Here is a 20,867-nt window from a genome sequence, read left to right as displayed (position 1 = left end):
ATTATATTTACAATTGTTCAGTGCCTGCAAAGCTTGAATAAGTGTACTGTGCAGAGGTGGAGGAGCTGCCTGTGAGTTCTGCCTGGAAAACAAGTAACCTTGCCCCTTGTTCCCTGCAGCTCCTTCCCAGCTGGGTGACAATGCCTGTCGAAAGGATGCGGATGCGGCCCTGGCTGGAAGAACAAATCAACTCTAACAGAATACCGGGGCTGAAATGGATAAATAAGGTAAGAAGGGGGGGTGCATGCATGTGCTGAAGGGGAACTTGATGGCAGTGGCTGAGGTCTGGAGAGATAAATCAGCTCATTCCTGATTTTCAAAGGGGTGATGTGGGGAGGAAGGGCAAAGCTGAATGCTTCCTGCTGAACCTGTTCCTCCGGCCTCGCCTGCCAGATCTGAAGCGTCCTGCTTTGGCTGGTGGATTTGTGGCTCATTTGAAAGCATTTTCCAACTCTTTGTTGTTGAAGTGAGTGTTTCTGGAGACTCTGCTAGGACTTTTTGTTGAACTTGGGAACACATTGTTCACCAAGTAACAGCAGAGGGATGTGATCAAAATGCTCTCCTGAGGTGGAAGACTATGTTCTGTGTTAGACTCTGGGTTGAAGCAACAATGTCCTGTTTCAGACTTGTGTGACTTCTCTGATATTTCCCAGCCATTTTCTAATGGGGTAACTTCTTCCCTGAGGGACTCAAACCTAATATTCCTGGTCCTGAGCTCTTACAAAGTGCTCAAGACACTTTGAGAGCACAAGCGTGAGCTCAGAAATGTCAGTGCCTGACTTGAATTTATTGTGATTGGTTCAGTAATACCAAGGAGTGTATTTGAGACTTTGAATAGTAATAAATTCAGGATATGTTGCATGCTTTCTGCAGTATGCAGGAAAGTAATTCACCGCACTGTAAAGTATGAAGCTGTTTTTGCTACAGCAGCTACTTTATTATTGGAATGGCTGGAAATGCACAAAATCAGGTGCAGAAACATAGGAACTGCCTCTCTGGTAAAGTGACTAACTCAGATAATCTGGTATCCTCCCTATAGTAGTTGTGGTGCTCAGGTGTTCGTTTTTAGAGCTGAAGAATGGAAATTGAAATTATTACTTTTTTTTTTCAGCTTTCAAAGGTAGAAATGCTCATGACTATGAAATTATCAGGAGCCCTTTAAATTTCAGCTACGAATCTTGTTTCTCAGAAACTTCCTGCATCAGTGACTCTCACATGCTGTGGTTGGGTAAATAAATATTGCTTTATCCATTCCCTAGTTAGCTGCCCTGTGAATTTGAGTAAGTCCTTGTTCTTGCATAATAGGGTCACAGCTGAAGAGGAGGAAACCTCAAGGAGAGGAGGTTTTTACTGTTATCTTTGTAATTCGAGTCCCATGTTCAGGTCCCTCTCCTTGAATATCTCTATTTTGGTGTCAGGTTTCCTGCTGACAGACCATATCTGCTGTCCTTTGCTGGGCGTTCCTGCTTAATCCTGAAATAATTTCTCTGCCTTGAGGTTTATTAAACTCTGATTCCCCACTTCTACCCTCTGATTTGGCATCAGTCTGGATTGCCTTTATTATTCACAACAAGCTAATTGCACTTCTGAGAATTTCCGTTTAAAAATATGTAAACATTCATTCCAACAATGGATCATTAATCCAAAAATATTTCTATTTTTACAGTAAATCCTGACCATAAACAAAGCCATGCACAAAATCAATGATCTAGTATCGTGTGTATCACAGCCTGTTCTGTACCCATAGAATCAGCCTTGGAGGCTCTAGGATTTTGGGACTTGTATATTTTAATGAGAGTTTGGTAAAGGACAGTTCACAGTTTAGAAAAGAAGGTGTGTCAGATTATCAAGAAAATGAAGCTCATGTGTGTGCACAGCTTTTAAGAAAATAAGATTTTAATACAAAATAAATTATTACCAGTCTGGGTTGTCATTGGCTGTCTGTTCTTGGGGATTTTTTCTAAACTGAGGAAAGTATTAAACCTCTCTCAGTTAGAAATGACAAATCATGTACAGCTGACATATAATTCTTTCCCCTACTGTCAGCTGATCATTATACCTCCAGAACAAAGCCCTCCTTATAGGACTTAAAAAATAAATACTTGTGTACCTCTCTGGTGAAAATGTTATCCTGCTGAGTGGCATGCAGGAGGAAGGGAATATTTTTTGCCTTCCCAGAGAGACAAAACTGGGAGATGTTAAGGAAATGACAGTTCAGTAGAGGGCATATGTGACGTGAGGAGGGGGACTATGGGAGGTCAGTGTTCCTCATGGATCTGGAAGAGGAAATTAGAGTGGAAACATTCTGAGGAGCTGTAACAGAAGTTGAGAGGCAACCTGCTACTTTGATGGATGCTTGGAGTATTACCTTGAAGATGGATGCTGTTATTTAAGATTTGTCCTATGACTTTGTAGCTCTTACGTGGTCTCATGCTCAAGCACTTGCTCCAAGCATTTTGCGATGCTAGAGTTCCAAGCGACCACAGATCACAGAACATTCTGAGTTGGAAGGGACCCACAAGGATCATCAAGTCCAGCTCTTAAGTGAATGGTTCATGCAGTGATTGAAACCACAATCTTGGTGGTGTTAGCACCATGCTCTTACCAGCTGAGGTTTGATGTACTTTCCTTCTCATGCCTATTTCTAAGAATGTCACAGCTTTTCCCTTTTGGTGCTCACACAGGAGATTGGTAGCAATTCCTGTTACACTGTGAAATTTTTGTAGGTTTTGCTTTTGACTTTAGGTGAGGCTAATTTTTTAACAGAAACATGAGACTCCTACACAAAAGTCCAGAGATGAAATGCTGTACCAGTCAGCACATGGTTTTCCATGTCCAAGAGAAAGCACTGATGGGCCCTTTCCTGTTAAGGTCTTTACTGGGCAGCATTGACTGAACAAGAACTTAGGAAATGTTTGATAATGTATGAAATAAAGAATTAGTATTTAAGTAGAAAGCATCCAGGTAAACTAGAGCAGAACACTCAACTGCATGGTATTGATGTAATCAGCAGTCTTTGCAGGATTTCAGGGAAGATTAGAGATTTGATAGTCAATGAGAAAATCTGCAGTTTCTGTATAGGTGTGTAAATTTGAGTATGTATTACAAATTTTTAATACACATGAATTCTGTAATTTGTATTTGGTATAATTCCTGTGCTTCAAGATGTCTGGGATTGGGAAGAACTTTCTGTAATAAAAAGAAGCACTGTAATGACCACTTAGACTGCTGTTGAGTGTCCTTGCACCTTCTTTTGAAGAAGTGAGTATAGTTGATGATGACAGGATGCTATGTCTGGAGTCTTGTTCAGTCTGCTAGGTTTTGAATTATCATATAGAATGTGAAGTCCATGGTATAACCTCCATAGCATGTTGTAGTATGTTCAAACCTCACAAACTTTTTAATCTGGCCTGTTCTTAAAGTTCTTGATAGAAATTGTTTTTCATGGAAGTATGATAATTTTTTCCCGTGCTTATTATAGTCTATGGAAGAGTAAAGGCAGGGAAGCTTATTCTAGCTCTGATGAATACAGTAGTGTTGTGGACCACAAATAGTGGGCTTGAGGCTTGCTTTGGACTGCTTCTAGTTGGGGGAAGAGGTATATCTGTCAATAATTTACTTATATGTAGAGGGAAGAGTAAAGAGGAAAAAGACATGAGAGAAGTGATGGAACTAACAGTAAGAGGAAGATTGAGAATGTAAGGACTTGAGGGGAATGAGGAACATGTTAGATCAGTGCTTTCACCAAATTAAAAATGAAGCCAAGCAAGAAGGGAAGAATGCAATTCCAAACAAGTAAATGTGAGAGAAAGAATTAAAGACAAGAGTTTTAGGACAAAATACAGGCTTAGAAGATGAAAAGATCACATGGGAAGGAAGGGAAATAAACCTAACCTTGGCATGAGTGAAATATTAACCAGACACACAGGGAAGGAAAGTGGTTGTTGGGGGAAGGGGAAAGGGTGAAGGATTCATCTCTTCTGACTACAGATATCTGCAATGCAGTCATTTAAATGAGAGCTGCCTGTATAGAGGTTTTTGTAGGCAGTAGAGAGAAATAGGTTCTTTTAGGGTGAAATTCAGGCAGCATAGTTCAGGTGGCTGCTGCAGGAGGAGAGTGTGTTTTGCCCTGGAAGTACTTTTCACAGACTGATAATTGGATCTAAACCTGCAGTGGCACAGTTTATAGTGCAAGATGTCTGCATGTGAAGCCAGATAAGAAGTATTTTTCCCAATAGAGGAGAAAAAACAAGTGTTATGGAGCAAGCTCTGTTTATATGGCTTTGCTGAAAAGAGCGTGAAGAGTTCTGAACCAGCCCTGCCGGTCAGGGCAAAGGAATTCATTACCATGTTGTATGACATAGAAGCATATCTGACCCAGCATCCTTTTGGCCCAGTATCATGTGTGCTGAGTGCTTGTGGAAGGGGTGTAGGAAACAGGCAGTTCAAGCTCTGAAAGACATTGGTCTCCCAGAGCTGGAGCTGCATCCCAAAATTATCATGTTTCATAGTCACCAGGGATCTTCCATGATCCCTTGGGGAATCAGTTTATAGTGACACCATGTAATGCATGCCCTAATTTAGATATGTGTTAAAAAAGAAATTTAAAAAAAACCCTTCCTTTGCATTTCTTTAAGTGCACTTCTCATTGGTCTGAAGTTTCTGAACTAAAATTTATTCCGGTATCTTCAATGTACTTCTTCATATGAGTGTCTGGTGTTTTTATCCCCACTGGAGAGATGTCTACAGTTGATATATTTATATGTCTACTTGCTTGGCATATAAATTTGCAAGATCTCTTTTCTTCACCATGCTGGTATTTACTGGCTGAATTCTAAATCCCTTGATTTTGCTCTGTTCCTATAGCTGTTTAGTTTCAGATGTGTTTTTCCTAATCCTAAAAATGTCTGAGCTGACAAAACTACCCTTTGTCTGAAAGTTTAGAAATGGGTAGTACTGCGTGTTTTTCCCATGTGTCAGCTTGGAGAGCTGCCAGGCTCATCTTCCGTGAAGTGGGTTCTGAGTATTTCATATACTTGGGCTGTGTTCTGCTTTTGGTGATACCAGTGGATATTTTCCTGTTGATTTCAGTGACAGCGACGCTGGGCTAACAGGGAGCAAAACACTTGGAGATGCTGAAACTGTGCTTATAAATGAGTGACTTAAGGGCATCAGAAGATCTCTCAAGTCTATCAGTGCTGGCATTTCCTGTTTGTTTTCCCTTCCAGGAGAAGAAGATTTTTCAGATTCCCTGGATGCATGCTGCAAGACATGGGTGGGATGTTGAAAAAGATGCTCCCTTATTTAGAAACTGGGCAATTCACACAGGTACTGGAACTCTTCTTTCTGCAGGACAGTTCTTCACATTGTTTTCCCTTTTAAAGTTACATTTTTCTTCTTTCTTGTCTTTGCTTTTACTGAGACAGAGAATGAACTTAAGTTTCCAGATTTGTGGGAGGCTAAGTGCTTTTTTCATAAGCCTGTGATACTCTCCAGCTTTATGGAAGTGCCGTAACTCATTTGCATTGACGAACACAGCAAAACTTAATTGATTTAAATGTTAACAACATTGGGTTCAAAACTGTCAGGAGTAGAGCACAGTCAGCACTTTGTAGACATAGGCCCTTAGGCTTTTTATGCCTTTCTATGGATTTGAGCCAGACATAATAAAGGTAAATGCTGTGCAAGCTTTTCCATGTTGTTGTGGAGTCACATCTGATCTGCAGTGCCCTCGGACTTTCTTGAGCACAAACTGTTCATCATCTGTTCTAGAAGTGTGCATGAGAATGAGATCACTGCACTCGCTTGCAACCTCAGCTATTGTTTGAATGCTTGTTATGGGAACCAAAGACTGCTGCCTTGAAGCTAACCTACACTGTTATTAGTTTGCCTTAGGTTTTCAATCACTTGTCACGTGTGCCTAACTTTCTTTTCTTGCTTAGGAAAATACCAGTCAGGAGTAGATAAACCTGATCCAAAGACATGGAAGGCAAACTTCCGTTGCGCTATGAACTCCCTGCCTGACATAGAAGAAGTGAAGGACAAAAGTATAAAGAAAGGAAACAATGCCTTCAGGGTGTACCGGATGCTGCCGTTATCTGAAAGACCTTCCAAAAAAGGTAGAGGGGAGAGCTTGTCAACATGAAATGCTGTTGGGGGCATTGTGTTTAGAAAAACACCTACTGCAGGTAGTTCAGTCTGCAAGAAGCCACCAATGCAAGCTGCACATGGTGCCCCAGCTGGCTGGAAAATGACTGGAACTTTGAAACAGCTATATGAAAAATGGGCGACATTCAGAAGAGAGGATCAATGAGATGTGATACTCCCAAGCTGTTTATGGGTGTCTTGTTAAAGCTTATGGAGTTGTGTTCAGAATCTAGTACCAGGTCTCCTTCAGTCAAGGAATATGATTGGGGTATTAGAGGTCAATACATTTAGCTCAGTAGGGATAATTCAGAATATGGTGGCAGACATTCTTATATATTTTTCCGGCAAGGGTACAATTAAACTGCCTCTATCTTGAGCTAAGTGAGAGTAGTACACTCTGCTCAGAACATTAAACCATGAAACCACATTGTTAGTTACAAAGACCATGAAAAACTAGCCCTAAGAGCATGATAATAGTGAAATGGGAAACTGTCTGAATCCCCAGATTTAGGGATTAAATCTCCCACCTACCAGGAGGGGACCTAACCACCAGGTCCATCTCAAGAGTATTTGGTTTCTTTCAAAGTAGAAACAGTGGTTTATTTATGGCTCATTAGCTTTCTTATGGCTTCCTTACTGTTTTATGCAGTAGAGCAATGGTTTCCTTAGTCTTCTGGTATCCTGCGTTGTCTAGGATTCCAGGTGAAAAGATAACCTGCAAACCAAACACACATTGTTCTTCTAAAATCCAATGCAGTTCACCTGTAGCTCAGTTTGCTATTTTCTTAGACTGAGAAGTGAAATGCAGAACTTTAGTTCAAGGTCAGTGTGACTGGAAGTCATGAACAATAGCATTTTTTGAGCAGAATCATACTGTGAAAGAGAGATCAGTGTGCGCAAGGTAGAGCATTTGTTTTGAGACTGTTTCCAGTCTCTTGTCAGTAGTGTATTTTGTATGTTTAGGCATATTCCCCCAGACCATAAAATGGCCCTTGGCAGTAGATGTAAGAACTATAATGTAAGAACTATAAAAGTTCATCTTTAAAGCTGAGATTCTGGGAATGGGGGCTGTAGCAGAAGATTCTGCAGAAAGCCCAGTTACTGTAAAACTCTGACGTATTTTGGGCCTCATATATTTTCACATGCCCTTTTTTTGTGGCATGTGGCTAAACTTATGTGTGGGAGCAAAAGAATTTGGCTGCAAATGTTTCTAATTTTCGGTGGTATCATTTAGTAGAGATGGGAGAAACTCCTGGGACATGTCTGTGCTAAGAGTGGGGTAGAGCTGAGCTTGCACCAGCAAGTCTGAGCTTCTACACTGGGGTCTCGTCAGGTCAGAGCAGGGGCAGTGACCCTGGGGTCTGCCAAGGCACATGACCTTTTGTAAGGGTCACATGCTATGTGATTTTCTGGATTCTCAAGTCCAGCATGTTTGCATAAACCACTTCTGTGTGAATTCTGATATGTATTTCCCTGCCAGATTGCAACCATTGACAAAAATACTTGTTGAAGTTTATTGTGATGTCTTTTCACATTAAATCAATTAACTCCCTTTTGTTATAGCTACAGTGAAAGGGTCATAAATATGATAAGAGGTATATATTGATTTTTCTTCCCGTTAAGAGTATTTTTCTCCCCCTTCCTTCTTTTTTTTTAACAGGTCTTGTTTATCAATTTGTCATTCTTCCATATTTTTCACCTTGATTTTTTGACTGCAGTTGCTTTCCTCAGTCCCACAGTGGTTCTCTTTTGTAGCCTTTTAAAAAAGAAACACAAAGCCAGTGCATTCAAAGTGAATTTTTGACTGCCCAGGCCTTAAGGGAAGGGTTTTACTACTCTGCTAGGAAGTCCTGCCATTTTGAGGCACATTTTGGGGCTATTTGTTGGTGAATACAGAAAGTGTGGAGGCACATAGGACTTTATGAAATCTTCCTTCTGTTGTTGCAGGAAAAAAAACGAAGTCTGAGAAGGATGACAAATTCAAACAAATTAAGGTAAGAAGTGTCTGTTTAATAATGTGAGAACCTGTGAAAACAATCTGTTGCAAGTATTTTTTAATAGCCCCAACAGTATATTGTAGTGGGTATTTGCGAATGCTTGTGGTTTGGTTAAGTAATTGCAGTTACCCGGGATGTTTGGGGTGGTTTTTTTTTGAAATGTGAAGGCTGTTAGAGCTGTGACTTACATCATCAGTGGACACAGCCCTTGTGTTACAATGCCTGGAGGTTGGAAAACTGGCAGTCTCAGCAATATATTTGCCATTTGTTTGTCTCTGTAAGGAGAAATACAGTAATTAAGGAAGGAATGCTTCTGAACAATAGAGCTACCATTTGGAACAATTAATTTCTGTGTGTAAAGCATTGGCAATTCACTATAATTTAGGCAAGGGTGACAAGGTCTGTCAGAGCTGCACCTTGTGCTCATGTTTTGTCATTTAGAAGGCCTCAGGTGTAAAGCTCCTCAGTCACTGCCTGAGATTTCTGCTTGTTCAGAGCATGGACCCAGACTGACGTCCACTGTCCCTGTGGAGCATGGTGTTTCCTAGCTCTCACACCTCTGCCAAGGGCCTCTGCAAGGTGGGCAGTATTACACATCAGCAGGGTTTAGTGCACCTTCAATTTTTCAAAAAAGAAGCAAATATCAGAAATTTCAGCAGTTGCTGGTGGGCTGAGCTTGAGCAGGGTGCTCAGAGTGCTCACTGCTTGTCCCTGTGGATGTGAGAGTCCTGGACCTTACCAAGTCCCTGCTCCACATTAGCAAAGGTGCAAGCAGGTCTACCACCCCACAGATAGGTCTCCTTTCACAGGGCTTTTGGGCAGACAAAATCTGTCATTATAATTTATCAGATTCATTAAAAAATGAATTCTCCATAATAGGAAGGAAATAGAAATGTCAGAGCAGCCCAGATAAAACCAGTCTCTTTCTTTTGAAACAAAGGACTGAACTGAGGCTTAATTTTTATCTTATCCTAGGTGTATCCTTTTGACCATGCAGGTTCACATAGAGAGATGTTTTTTAAATCTTTGTGACAGCTTTCCCCATGCATTTAGCTTAAGCTAGACGTGTGGACACTGAAAATTTAGGCAATTTAACACCATCTGTGCCAGTATCCAAGTCTCTGTGGGTCTGGCACCATCACCTGAGTTCCAAGATGCATATTTGTTTCTGAAGCTTGAAAGTGGCTGCTAAATAAATTTCTCTGTAATCAAGCCTCAGCAAAGTTGAGCAAGTGCTACATGCACAGTGTTTCCATGGGGGCTGCTGTGTTTGCTGTGTTGCACAACACCAGATACACAGGGCTCCAGTGTTCAGCCCTAACCTGTCTCTACAGTTGTGATCCTCAACAGATCAATAGCAGCTAATTTTATCTTTTCCAGCTCTCCAAGTCTTTGACCTGTGGGCCAACACAACTGGTGCAGTTCATCAAAGACCTAGTTGCCATTAACACTTAACTTTGCAACCTTCTGATGTGCCGAGGGACGTTGGGACAGGGTGCATGTTTGCCTTGCTTAATGGCTGGGAAGGTGCTTGTGTTGAAGTGACAGCTCTTTTTGAGTAGATCACAATCACAGTGTGTGACATCCAGGAAAGACCTGTCACAGTGCCCCCAGTATTTTGTCCCAAAGATAACAGTTCGTATGGTTTGTACTGGGATGGACTGGCATCACAGGTCCTGAGGCTCACCTTTGCCCTGCCTTTGATTAAATGCTTTAGAGCAGTGAAAATGAGCGTGGTGTGGACTGCTTTGCACCTCTCTGCAGGTGCCTCTGGCTGAGCAAGAGGGGCAGAACTGCCCTTGAAGGGCTGGCAGAGTAAGACCCGAAGACTTTAGACATTGTAACCAATAAATCACTGAGAGAGTCAATACCAGGGAGGAAGTTGCTCAAGTAGAATAATCCTTTTCAAGGAATCCTGAATTTATGGCATTAATTTTTTTGATGTCTACTCTGAAGGGATTTTTTAGATTCCTACTTGAATGCACCAGGCTTACAGGGATGCATCTTGTGGAAAGCTCAGTCTGTGTAGAACAGGTGGTGTTTTGCCAATGCTTTTGCCCTGTGGTAATGTTTATGATGTGATCTAAAAGGCTGTATTTAGTGTAAACACTTTGGTTTGCTTTCCGGCTTGCTGTAGAGAAAAATTAAGGCTAGAATTTAGTAATTGCTGTACAGAAACTAAGGCTTCCTTTCAGAAAGTGTGAAGAGAAAGAGCATGCTTGGAAGGGACTGAGGATGAATATTAAATAGAGTACCGTTTTAAAGCAGTGTTTCTTCCTTGTTTGTTTCAAATGTTAATCTCTTGTAGTAAATAGCTCACTACTTCCTTGCTTTCAGAAGGCTCACTCTAGATTTGAAAATTTAAAACAGTTTTCATTTAAAAGCACAAAATTTGGAAATGAAGTAGTCTTTGGCTTCTCCTCAGAGAAGTATTTGTTCTAAGACAGTGTCTTGCAGAGAGCAGGGGGTATATGGCAGGCAGAAGAGGTGGGATTTATTACCGTCTCAGAAGAAAAAGATGAACTGTCTCCGGGCTCCTAAAATAAAGCAATTCTGACCCAACTGTACTGTTTTAATTCTAGCAAGAGCCAGTTGAATCATCTTTTGGGATTAATGGGCTAAATGATGTCACTTCTGACTATTTCCTGTCCTCCAGTATAAAAAATGAAGTTGACAGTACAGTGAACTTTGTAGGTAAGTATTACTATGCTTTTTTTACACACTAAGCACACAGGTGACTTCAAAAACCCTTTTGGTCTGCCTGACTTATCTTTCCATCAGCATTTTGCACTTCAGGGAATGCCACAGTTGCAGGCAGGTTGACCCATTTTTCAGTAGCCTAGGCCATGCAGGGTTGTGGTTGCAGATCAGCCCCACCACCTTGCAGAGACAGTGAGCAGTACTGTGACAGTGTGGTGGTTCCCTTGAGAGTAAAGCACTTACAGGCACTCTTGGTCAGCTTTTCCTGATGTGGACTTATTCCACAGGATCATCCTCAGACATGAGGAGACTGTAGCCAATGTCATGTGGAGGTTACACTGTAGTCAGGTGGCAGTTTCCCATTGCTTAAAGCAGAGGTTTGTACAGAATAACACTTTATTTGGGAGTTCAAATCAGCAGGCAAAATGGAGAAACTTGGTTCTTTTTACTGACATCTCCATAACGGAGATAGTTCTTAACATCACTGAGCTAACAAAAAAGGATCATCGAAGACTGCGTTTAGAATCCAGTATATTAGAAATTAGCTGTCATCTCAGCATGTGAATAATTGGTCCTCGGTGGAATAATTGGACTGGGTTTTGACAGCTCTTTTTTGGCTGAGGTTGTCATTGCAGCAAGAGCTCTTAGTAATATGACCCACATACCATTTTGTCTAGAATTCCAATTTTAAATATGACAAATATGTTAGTATTCTGCTTGGAGAGATGGCAGAAATCTTGTGCAGTGGCTATTTTTGATCCCCGTTTCTTAGGTCACAGGGCTTTGCATAGTCATTCCCCTGAAGTTCTTGTGTGGCTGAGGAGTCTGTGAGTAGTTTTGTTCTCTTTATGGCAGTTCATTTAATCAGCTGTTGCTTTGTAAGAGTGTTAGAACATGCGTGTTGTTCCTACTGTTAGGAGTTGAAGGAGCAGCACTGTAGTGCTGTTAGTGCTTCCTGTTCACTGACTGAGGATTGGATAGGGAACTGTCATCCAGTGATGTTCAGTTATTGAGATGTGAGGTGTGCTGCTTATCCAGACTGGAGAAAGAAGTGGTTATTTGGGATTGCAGAAAGGATTTTAATGTAAACAGGGAGGAAAAGGTAAATTAGAATTGTTCTGCAGAGAGGCAGGAAATCAGCTGGAGGGGATGAAAGACAAAGAGCACCTGCAGAGTTTCTGACATACGTGCAGCTCACGGAAAATTGTGGCATATTGCCCAAGAGAGCAGTAGTTTCTGCTGTGCATTTTATCTCTCAGGGTGGGTAAGAATTTGTCTGGTATTGAGGAAAAAGATAAAGCAGTGCAGATGGCCTGGTCATACCCTGAGTAGGTTGTGCAATATTGGTCTCTCCCAGATAAAAATTAACCGTGTGTGCTCTTGCACCACTGTCACCACACTCAATAAAAAGCTGGTTGTTTCAGAACCAGGAAAGGTGAAATAAAGGGAAAACGAAATATCTGAAATGTGATTGTAGTAATTGTAGTGATTCAACTTTTAAAAAGTCTATCCAGTATGTATGTCATTTTCTTTATGCTAGCATTGTTCCTTAAAATACACATCTAAGTTTTGGAGATTTTCCAGTGGTTACCTGACACTTCACAAAGCAAAATAATATGCAGCTATTCCCTGGGAAAAATACCTGTCACTTTTCTTTTTCAAAAAGCCCTGCCTAAAGACATAGTGCAGGAGTGGATTGTGTTTATAGACACATGCATTCCTGTTCATTTATCTTAGTTCATGCTGGAATAGATGCTGTCTTTTGATTTTGTCAAATTTTATAGTTAGTGTACTCAGGTTTACTTAATAGAAGAATTGCAAGATCTATTGTATTTCATTGCCTACATGTTCTTTCCCTCATGGATCAAGAAAAAAATGGACTGTTTGAGCAACACAGCATGGTGTTTGTACAGAATTTAGCCTTATGATCTTTTTGAAGCTTAATGTTCAGTGATAGAGTATCTATAGCCTTTCTCTTAGGTAACCATGTTTTCAGGTTAGCCATCCTGAGATGGCTCCATCTCTGTGCATTCTTCTGATCTAACTTGTGGCTTTCAGTTCTGTGCTGGATTAATGCATTTGTCATGTGTTCACACTGCTGGGATTAAAGGAAGAGTTGTACAACAGAGAGGAAATTCTCTCAAGCAGCTTCAGAGAAGTGAGCTTCTGGATTTCATCATAATTTTGCTTTGCTCAGTAACTTTTTGGTACCTTGGTTTATCAGGGTTTATCAACCTTTTTCAAAAGGTTGTCATGTAGAACAACTAATGTCTGCGAATCCTTTCAGGACACTTGGAAAGCATCCATGGTTGCTTCATTCTGTAGAAATAAGTAATGCTCCTTTGATATTAAATTTCATGTGCTCTTTTGGTATTAAATATCATGTGCCTGGGGGAATAGGAAACCCCTCTGTTGATAAGTAACCAAACTGTATCTTTCTGTCACAGACCATGGGTATTACAGGTACAACAGTGGTGTTCTACATACCATCAATGGCATTGCAAGGGTCAGTGAGAATAAGCATCTAATTGGAGCAGAAATTTTTCATAGATTCACGTCATGTGTACATCAGAGTCCCACAGTGCTTTACTTGACGCCATGGTCAGGTTTTTGCATGTCAGTTCTGGTCTTCTGTTGTATAGTTTACATAAGAGCACTCATAGGCCATGGGATGTTGGCAGCTTGCTCATTGAGGATTACAGATTTCTTCAGAGCTCCCACTGAAAGCAGGTGGTAAACATGGAAGAAAGTGCTGAGACAATTGAAGACTCAGTCAGATACCAAGCAGGCTCCAAGGACAGGCTCTTAGAGAGTCAGCAGTGTGGAGATGTTATCAATAATCAATTTTTTTGTTTCTAACCCCAAGTTGTAGGACAGCCTCACCTTGATGGCAGCAGTGAAGAGCAGGTGATAGTTGCCAACCCTCCTGATGTTTGTCAGGTAGTAGAGGTGACAACAGAAAGTGATGAACAGCCCCTGAGCATGAGCCAGCTGTATCCTCTACAGATCTCCCCTGTCTCGTCCTATGCAGGTAAGCATCTTGTCATTTCTTTACACTTCTTTTTCTCCTTTTTCTGGAAATGTTTGGAAGACACTGGGGGAAAGAGGGCTTTTCCAGGGTAGCTAACAAAGATTCAGAAATGCGTAGTCATCTGCCTTCTGAATTGTTAATGAAACTCAAAAACGCACACTCCTCTGCTCATCTCACCTTGGGAAATAATGTGACAGATCTGAGTTTGGAAATGCAAGCTGCAGATTTTAGCCTGTGAGTTATGGAAAAAGAACTTCTTTAGATAAAATGCAGAGGTCTTTTAGAGGGGGACTTTCATTGCTACAAATTACATGCCCCCTACCTTATTAGAGATTAAAGGTCTTTTTTGCTTCATGTTTACTCAGTGTACAGCACAGTGTGCAATGCTAAGGGCTGCACTAATGATACATATGCAGATAGGGAGCTGTGGGCCCAGGGTGGGTGGATCTGTCTTGCTGCAGATTAGAACAGCCATGTAGAGACTGATAACAAGTGAACTTGCAAGCAGCAGAACTGTGGACATCTGGCTTCCAACGTCTGCCTCCCATCTGGATTCTCTGATACCTAAAAAAGGGACGAGATAACAGCCTTACCACCACCAGTGAGGGTGGTAATGGTTTCTCTTTTCATCCGGCCCCTTATTTTCATATAACTGTTAGGAAGTTAAGAGTCGTTGGCACTCATTTGTCCCTTATCCAAGTTTGACAGTGTCCTCAGAAATTTTTAGGGGAGAACAGACTCAAATGTACATATGGGCGTGCCATATAGAGTCCCCACAATCATATAAGCCTTATTTCGTAGGAAGCAGGATAAAACCACATTTGAAAGTAGAAAAAGTTTCAGATCCAGTCTGTCCTTTCTGTTTTAACTTGATGCTGATTTGCAAGCTTTAGGAGATTGGGTAGAAACACAAATGTAATATTTTAAGGCAAACTTAAGTATATAATGTTCTCCATGCATTTTATTATTTTACACATGGTTTTGCGTTTGTCTTATTAGGCTGAAATTACTTCCAGACACATTTTTATAAAGTGTGTATTTAGTAATTTTTATCATTGAGACCAAGTGAAAAGTATGATCTTTTGGATCGTCTCCACTGTTAGTCTCACACATGTTGATAAATGATTATGCTTCCCAATGTGTTTACTCTGCAATGACCAAAGCATTTAGAAGATCTTTGCAAAGCATAAGGCAGGGCGATGTGAGAGTGCTTAAATTTATTAGCAACAGGGAGACAAGGGCCTTTGAAACATTTATCCTCTTTACAAGTGTGTCTCGGAAAGCTTTTCCATCTATGTGAACATGACAGTGATGCAATCTTTTAGCTTCAGCAACAGGATGCAAATTTTTGAAATGCAAACAGAAGTCATTGTCTTGGTCTGGAAATCATGGTGGCTTCTTGGTCTGGAATGATAGAGGGGGGTGGTCTGATGACCACCTTGATATGAGCAAATTATGACCTACCTGCCCTAAAGTCATTACAACCAGCCTGCATAAGGAAAATGAAGGATGATTGAAATACTTCTGCTACCCCTTATGTTGTCTTAGTTCCTTGGTAGCTTTCAGCTGTCCTAACTTATACCTGGACCTGCTAGCCCAAAACTCAGGTAACAATTTCATGCCACTGGCATGCTTTTGAGTGCATCTCAAGGCAGCTCTTAATGATCCTGGCTACTGTAGCTAGGGGCCAGTAAGAAGTGGAGTACTGCAATTGACACAGGGCTATAGACCTCCTGAGGTCACTTCCAGCCTGAATTGTTCTATGAACAACTTCTTTTTTTTAAAGCATGTATTTGCCCTTGAGGCCATGCAAGGACAGATGTCTGTGTGTTAGAACCCTGAAATTTCTAGAATGCTCTTGCGACTATTTCTGCTTTGTATTGCTCCACACAGACCTGTACAGAACCACAGGAACTTTGGCCCTGTGCATGTTAGTTGACTCTGTCAGGTGCTACTGGCTGAATGGCAGGAAAGAGTATGACCATAACAGCTGTGCAGGAACAGTTAGTTGAGCTCTTCTAAAACAACAACCAAAAAAAGTAGCCAGAGGTATCAGCTGTCCTACATAAATCTGGTTTATTTCAAAACATCTCTGGTTCCTTTCTGAGGTTACTCAGGCAAATGATGTGAGTCACCCTTGTGAGCTTTTCCATATTTCCACTGATGTCTATGCAATCCGTTGTTTTTTAGTACCAAGGCTGTTGTCAACCGCCTGTTGTGTTTGACACTGATTTAAATACCCTTCTTGATAGAAATAACCTCTCTAACTTTCCATGCCTGAGTGGCCAGCTATCCTGGCTTTGCTAACTATAGTGCTATCTCTTGCTCAGCATTTTGTTATGTATAAACACCAAGGATGGATTCCTTTTCAGCTGCATCACTCTGGTTTTGTTGCAACATGTTTCTTCACGTCAATGAATATCTGTTACTTGTCTCTGTGTGGATTTCTCTTATTGATTCTATCTTCAGGGCCACTTCTCCTCTGCACATTTTTTCCTCTCCTCCCCCCAGTATGGATTAATTAGCCAGCTTAGTCACATTGGCACATCTGTCTCAGCCTGGGTCAGTGAATGAGAAGCCCTGCAGTGCATTAACTTCACAGGGCCCCACAGTCAGATTTAATGTTATGAACTGTTCCTCTACTTACTGCACACTGCCATGGAGGCTCTGGCGCAGGAGAGTTGATGGCTTTGGGAGTAGCAGACTGGAGTAGCTGGTCTGGAGTAGAAGGATTTTGGGTACAGTTTAGATCCTGGGGTCTGAAAGAGTGATTCAGCCCATTGGTTTACAGCCCTCTGCCTAAACCTACTGCTTAGCCAAGCCTTGAGAGAATGGCAAGGTACTGCCAGTCTCTCTGAAGATGTGCAGGGGCACGATCCATAAGGCATGATCCGTACACTCCTAGCACTCATGTTAGGTCCAGCGCAGAACATGACCTTGGTATCTGGAAAGGCAAGGTTGCAGAGGCTGTGCAAAGCAGTTTGCATGGACTAAAATGCATAACACAGAGCTGAGAGTGAAAACTGGGGCTTCAGAGCCTTCTTGCCTGCTATGATAACTCATCACATCATTCCTTGAATTGTGTGATTTCTTGTGGATGAGCCCTATCTGTGCAGCCCTGCTGCAGGGGTTGTAGTGTTGGTATCCTGATATATGCCTAGGGTTATCCTCCCAGGAAACAAAACACAGTGGTTCAAAACCCCACAAGCTGAAGGAAACTTGCAATTTAGGCCTCCACTGGATTGTTCTGGGCAGCTGGCAGCTGTGCTGAAGGCAGCAGCCATCACTGCAGACTGAAAAGAGGGGTTTGTGCCCTGTCTCAGATGTATGTGAGGCACAGCAGTCTCAGCCACCCACGGGCCAGGAGCCTGACCCTCAGACAGCAGGAGACCTGTCTTCAGACACATGTGGGCTTAGAAAATACAGTAAAAATTCCTGGATTTCAGGCTCTTCTGCAAGGGAGGGGTGCAGCTGCAGGAGGATGGCTGTCCTGCTGGAGCTGTGCCCCTATATCTGTGCTCTGGTTGAAGTGATGAGGGTGAGGGACGCCATGTGCAGTGTGGGAGCTGATGGGGCTGGAGATTGTAGTATTGCCACTTGCTCAAGGGGTGGGTAAAGAGCTGAGAAATAGGCTGGGAACTGGTAGCAAAAGCAAAACTATACCAACTGTACCAGAATATACCAACGGTAATGAAACCCCAGAAGTGACAACAAGCCCTTGAGGTCACAGGCTGAGATAACAGTTCATGAAACAAAACCACATTTATCTCTTCCAGGGTGTGGAGTTGTTACTGATTTTTCAGGGAGATAAAAATAAAGACTTGGACAGAACTTTGTCTGTTGCAGTGCCTGAAGCAGCTGTAGATGACAAGGGAGCATCCCCTTGACAGGGGGCATCCCCTGCTTGCTGGAGACTGCCCAGAAAGCGCAAATCTACTTCTTCCCTCTCCATTGCTGTCTTTTCCAGGATATAGTTGTGTTAACTGTGATAATCATGTGAATTTACCCCAGTTGTTCAAGGCAGCTGTGCTGTCCAGCCCTGCTGTGGCAGGGTCTCCATGCTTCTCCATTGTTTTCTGGTTGTTTGACTTGACTCTGTTTGCTTCCACTTGTTGGACATACATCAGGCCTCTTGAGCTGGAATTTGTTACTATAGATAGAATAGCATGATTTTCATTTTTGTTTCTGTTTTGTTTGACAGAAAGTGAAACAACTGACAGCGTTCCAAGTGATGAAGAAAATGCAGAGGTAAGTGCTTTCTGGATTTTTAGCAGTTTGGAGCAAAGTCTCAAGATCCCTGTCCAGAGTTATTTTTTCCCCTTCTCCATTTGCAACTCTGTCTACCAGTGGAATATTCATTTTGATAATAGCTGGGAAAGAAAAGCAGACCAGGAAGGTTCAAGGGAGACAGACATTTGGATGATTGTCACAGAATTAATATCTCTACAAATTCATTTCTCCTCATCTGTCCAAACTACAAGATTAATTTGCATAATAAGATGTTCTGCAGAGCCATCAACAGTGCCAGCTACTTTGTTAATATGATGCATTGACATTGCTGGGTAGCGAGTATTTTATCTTGGTTGAAAGCACACTCACTTTGTTTTCCTTAAATGGCACCTGAACTCATGTAACTGAAGGAAATGCTTACACATATGATTGAAATGAAGCTTGAATGCTTGAGGTATGTGTGGCAGGAAGCTTTCCTGACAAGTCTGTTGGGTATTGCTGGGTGAAAGAAATCCATGGGGAAAATAACCTGCTTTGCATGTACACAAAAACACCATGGCATGATTATTTATTTTGGGGCTGCCATCAGGCAACCAGACATACTGATCTCCGTGGGTACTTAGAGGCCAAGCTCACTGAGGGCTCTTGGATGCCCTGTGCTCCAGCTGCATTTTTGCATAAGGCCTTTTGCAAAGCTCTCTCCTGCTGTGTCCCCTACCAAAAGCTCTCTGGATCCTGCTTCTTGGAGGACCATCAGTTGTGCATCTGTATAATGACATAGCTAACCCTCCTGGTCTCCCATGCTTTAGCTGGGGTGGAACCCATATGTAGACTGCCAGCAGTGACTCCACAGACCTCCTTTGACAGAGCATGCATCTGTGGTGGGGAAACAACTGGATGTTCATCTTTCCTTGGTGAACTTCTTCACCATCAAGGGACAGTGGTTTCCCAGCAGCCTCACCTGGATTGCTAGTTAGGGTAGTGTTGGGTCTCTGTGCCAGCCTCATAGCAGAGAAGATGCTCTCTCTCTGGTACAGAGAGAGTAACAGAGGACAGCTCTGTTACTGAGCTGACGTCAGAAAAGGAGAAATGGCTGAGAGCAAAGACATTCTAAGCCAGTGGCTAGAGGCTCAGGCTCTTAGAGATGGGGTAATTCCTGTCCAATTTGTGGATATTTCTATCTTCATCTTGTTACTTGGAGTACTTCACAAAGTTGTGTTCACTCATGCAGTCTTCCCTTATTTCTTCCCCCATTTCTAGGGACGACTTCATTGGCAGAAGAAAAACATTGAAGGCAAACAGTATCTCAGCAATCTAGGAATGAGGAACACTTCTCATATGCTTCCCAGCATGGCAACTTTTGTAGCCAACAAGCCTGACCTCCAAGTCACCATCAAAGAAGAAAGCTGCCCACTGCCTTACAACAGCTCCTGGCCTCCTTTCCCAGACATCCCTCTGCCACAAGTAGTGTCCACAGCCTCCACAAGCAGCAGCCAGCCAGACCGCGAGACACGGGCCAGTGTCATCAAGAAAACATCAGACATCACCCAGTCAAGAGTCAAGAGCTGCTAAGCCTTTGACAGTGTGGTTTTTTAGCTTTGTTTTGTTTGGTTTTGTATTTTACGTTTCTCTAAGAGAGGTTCATCCCTTGACGCACACAAGACAAATCTTAAGGTAAAGCCTTGGCAATATAAAACATTGCTGTGTCCGACTCCAGTGCCGGAGTGTTTTTAACTCAGGACTCCAGCCGTCAGTCTGTATACCTGAACCCATATTCCAAGGTTGCTACATAGGAAAACAACCCAAGAACTTTGGCCCACTTGCAGGTTCCAGTGTTTCATAAGAGGACCAACCGACCACAAGGGAAGTGGTGCTGCTGCGCTTCTTGCTGTCAAGGCTGTGATGGAACTGAAAGCCTCAGAATGGGAGAGAAAATGTGAACTAGCTGGAATATTTTTAAATAAAGAAAAATCTATTGTGAATATTGTACATAGTGCAGTACTAGCAAAGTTGCAGTCTGCTTCTGCACCTTATTAAGAAAGCACTTACAAAAGGCCTTTTATTACCTTGCTCTACTTAATGGCACATTGAAGGTCCCTCTCCACCTGTATTCTTTTCCAAGGCTATTCTTGCTAAAGTGTCTTTAAAGAATAGAGGAAAGGAAAGGAAGATAAAACTTTCCATGTGGATTTCATATGTTCTGAGACTGCTTTCATCATGTTTGTTTCTAATCTGCTATGCTTGAATGCCGCGTGGTACAATAGGAAAAAAAAAGAAACTTATTACAGAGATATTATGCAAATTCCCAGATTTAAAAAAAGAAAAATACTCTAATTCTAACCAGAGCAAGCTTTTTTATTTTTTATACAGGGGAATATTTTATTCAAAGTAAAATTCTAAAGTGAATATAATTTTTTTTAATCTTTTCTACAGCAAAATTTATAATTTTAAGATTCAGTCCTTGGTTATCAGCAGTTATGACATCCTTGTGGCACATTTTTTTTTAATTTTGTAAAGGTGAAATAGCTTTTATGAGCTCATGTAGCAATCAGATTATCCTGTGGATTGATAATAAATATGGTATATAGTTAAATTTTTAATAATCCTCTCGTTTGTCTCTCATTTTTAATCTTTCAGGAGCCCCAGATGGCATGGGTTTGATAGGTGAATGTGACCTCTCAGAGTGAGCAGTTAGTGTAAGCTGCCTTTACAATTTCTGGAGCACCCATCCCACAGGATGGGAAGTACTGTGCTTGAAGCAG

At 41.8% G+C, this 20,867-nt stretch overlaps 1 protein-coding gene across 1 annotated transcript; it reads left to right on the top strand.

Moving 5' to 3' along the window:
• Positions 1-119: 119 nt before the first annotated feature.
• Positions 120-20,708, top strand: IRF2 (interferon regulatory factor 2). The gene is made up of 8 exons (XM_085058758.1): positions 120-227; positions 5,229-5,328; positions 5,943-6,119; positions 8,095-8,141; positions 10,727-10,838; positions 13,711-13,875; positions 18,077-18,123; positions 19,366-20,708. The coding sequence occupies exons 1-8, from the start codon at positions 141-143 to the stop codon at positions 19,675-19,677; spliced, it is 1,047 nt and encodes a 348-aa protein (XP_084914884.1). The 5' UTR covers positions 120-140; the 3' UTR covers positions 19,678-20,708.
• The last annotated feature ends 159 nt before the right edge of the window (positions 20,709-20,867 follow it).

The sequence above is a fragment of the Lichenostomus cassidix genome, chromosome 4 (assembly GCF_008360975.1).
Source record: "Lichenostomus cassidix isolate B80296 chromosome 4, HeHo_3.0, whole genome shotgun sequence".
Taxonomy (NCBI): Eukaryota; Metazoa; Chordata; class Aves; order Passeriformes; family Meliphagidae; genus Lichenostomus; species Lichenostomus cassidix.
This window is presented reverse-complemented; position numbering and strand designations above follow the sequence as displayed.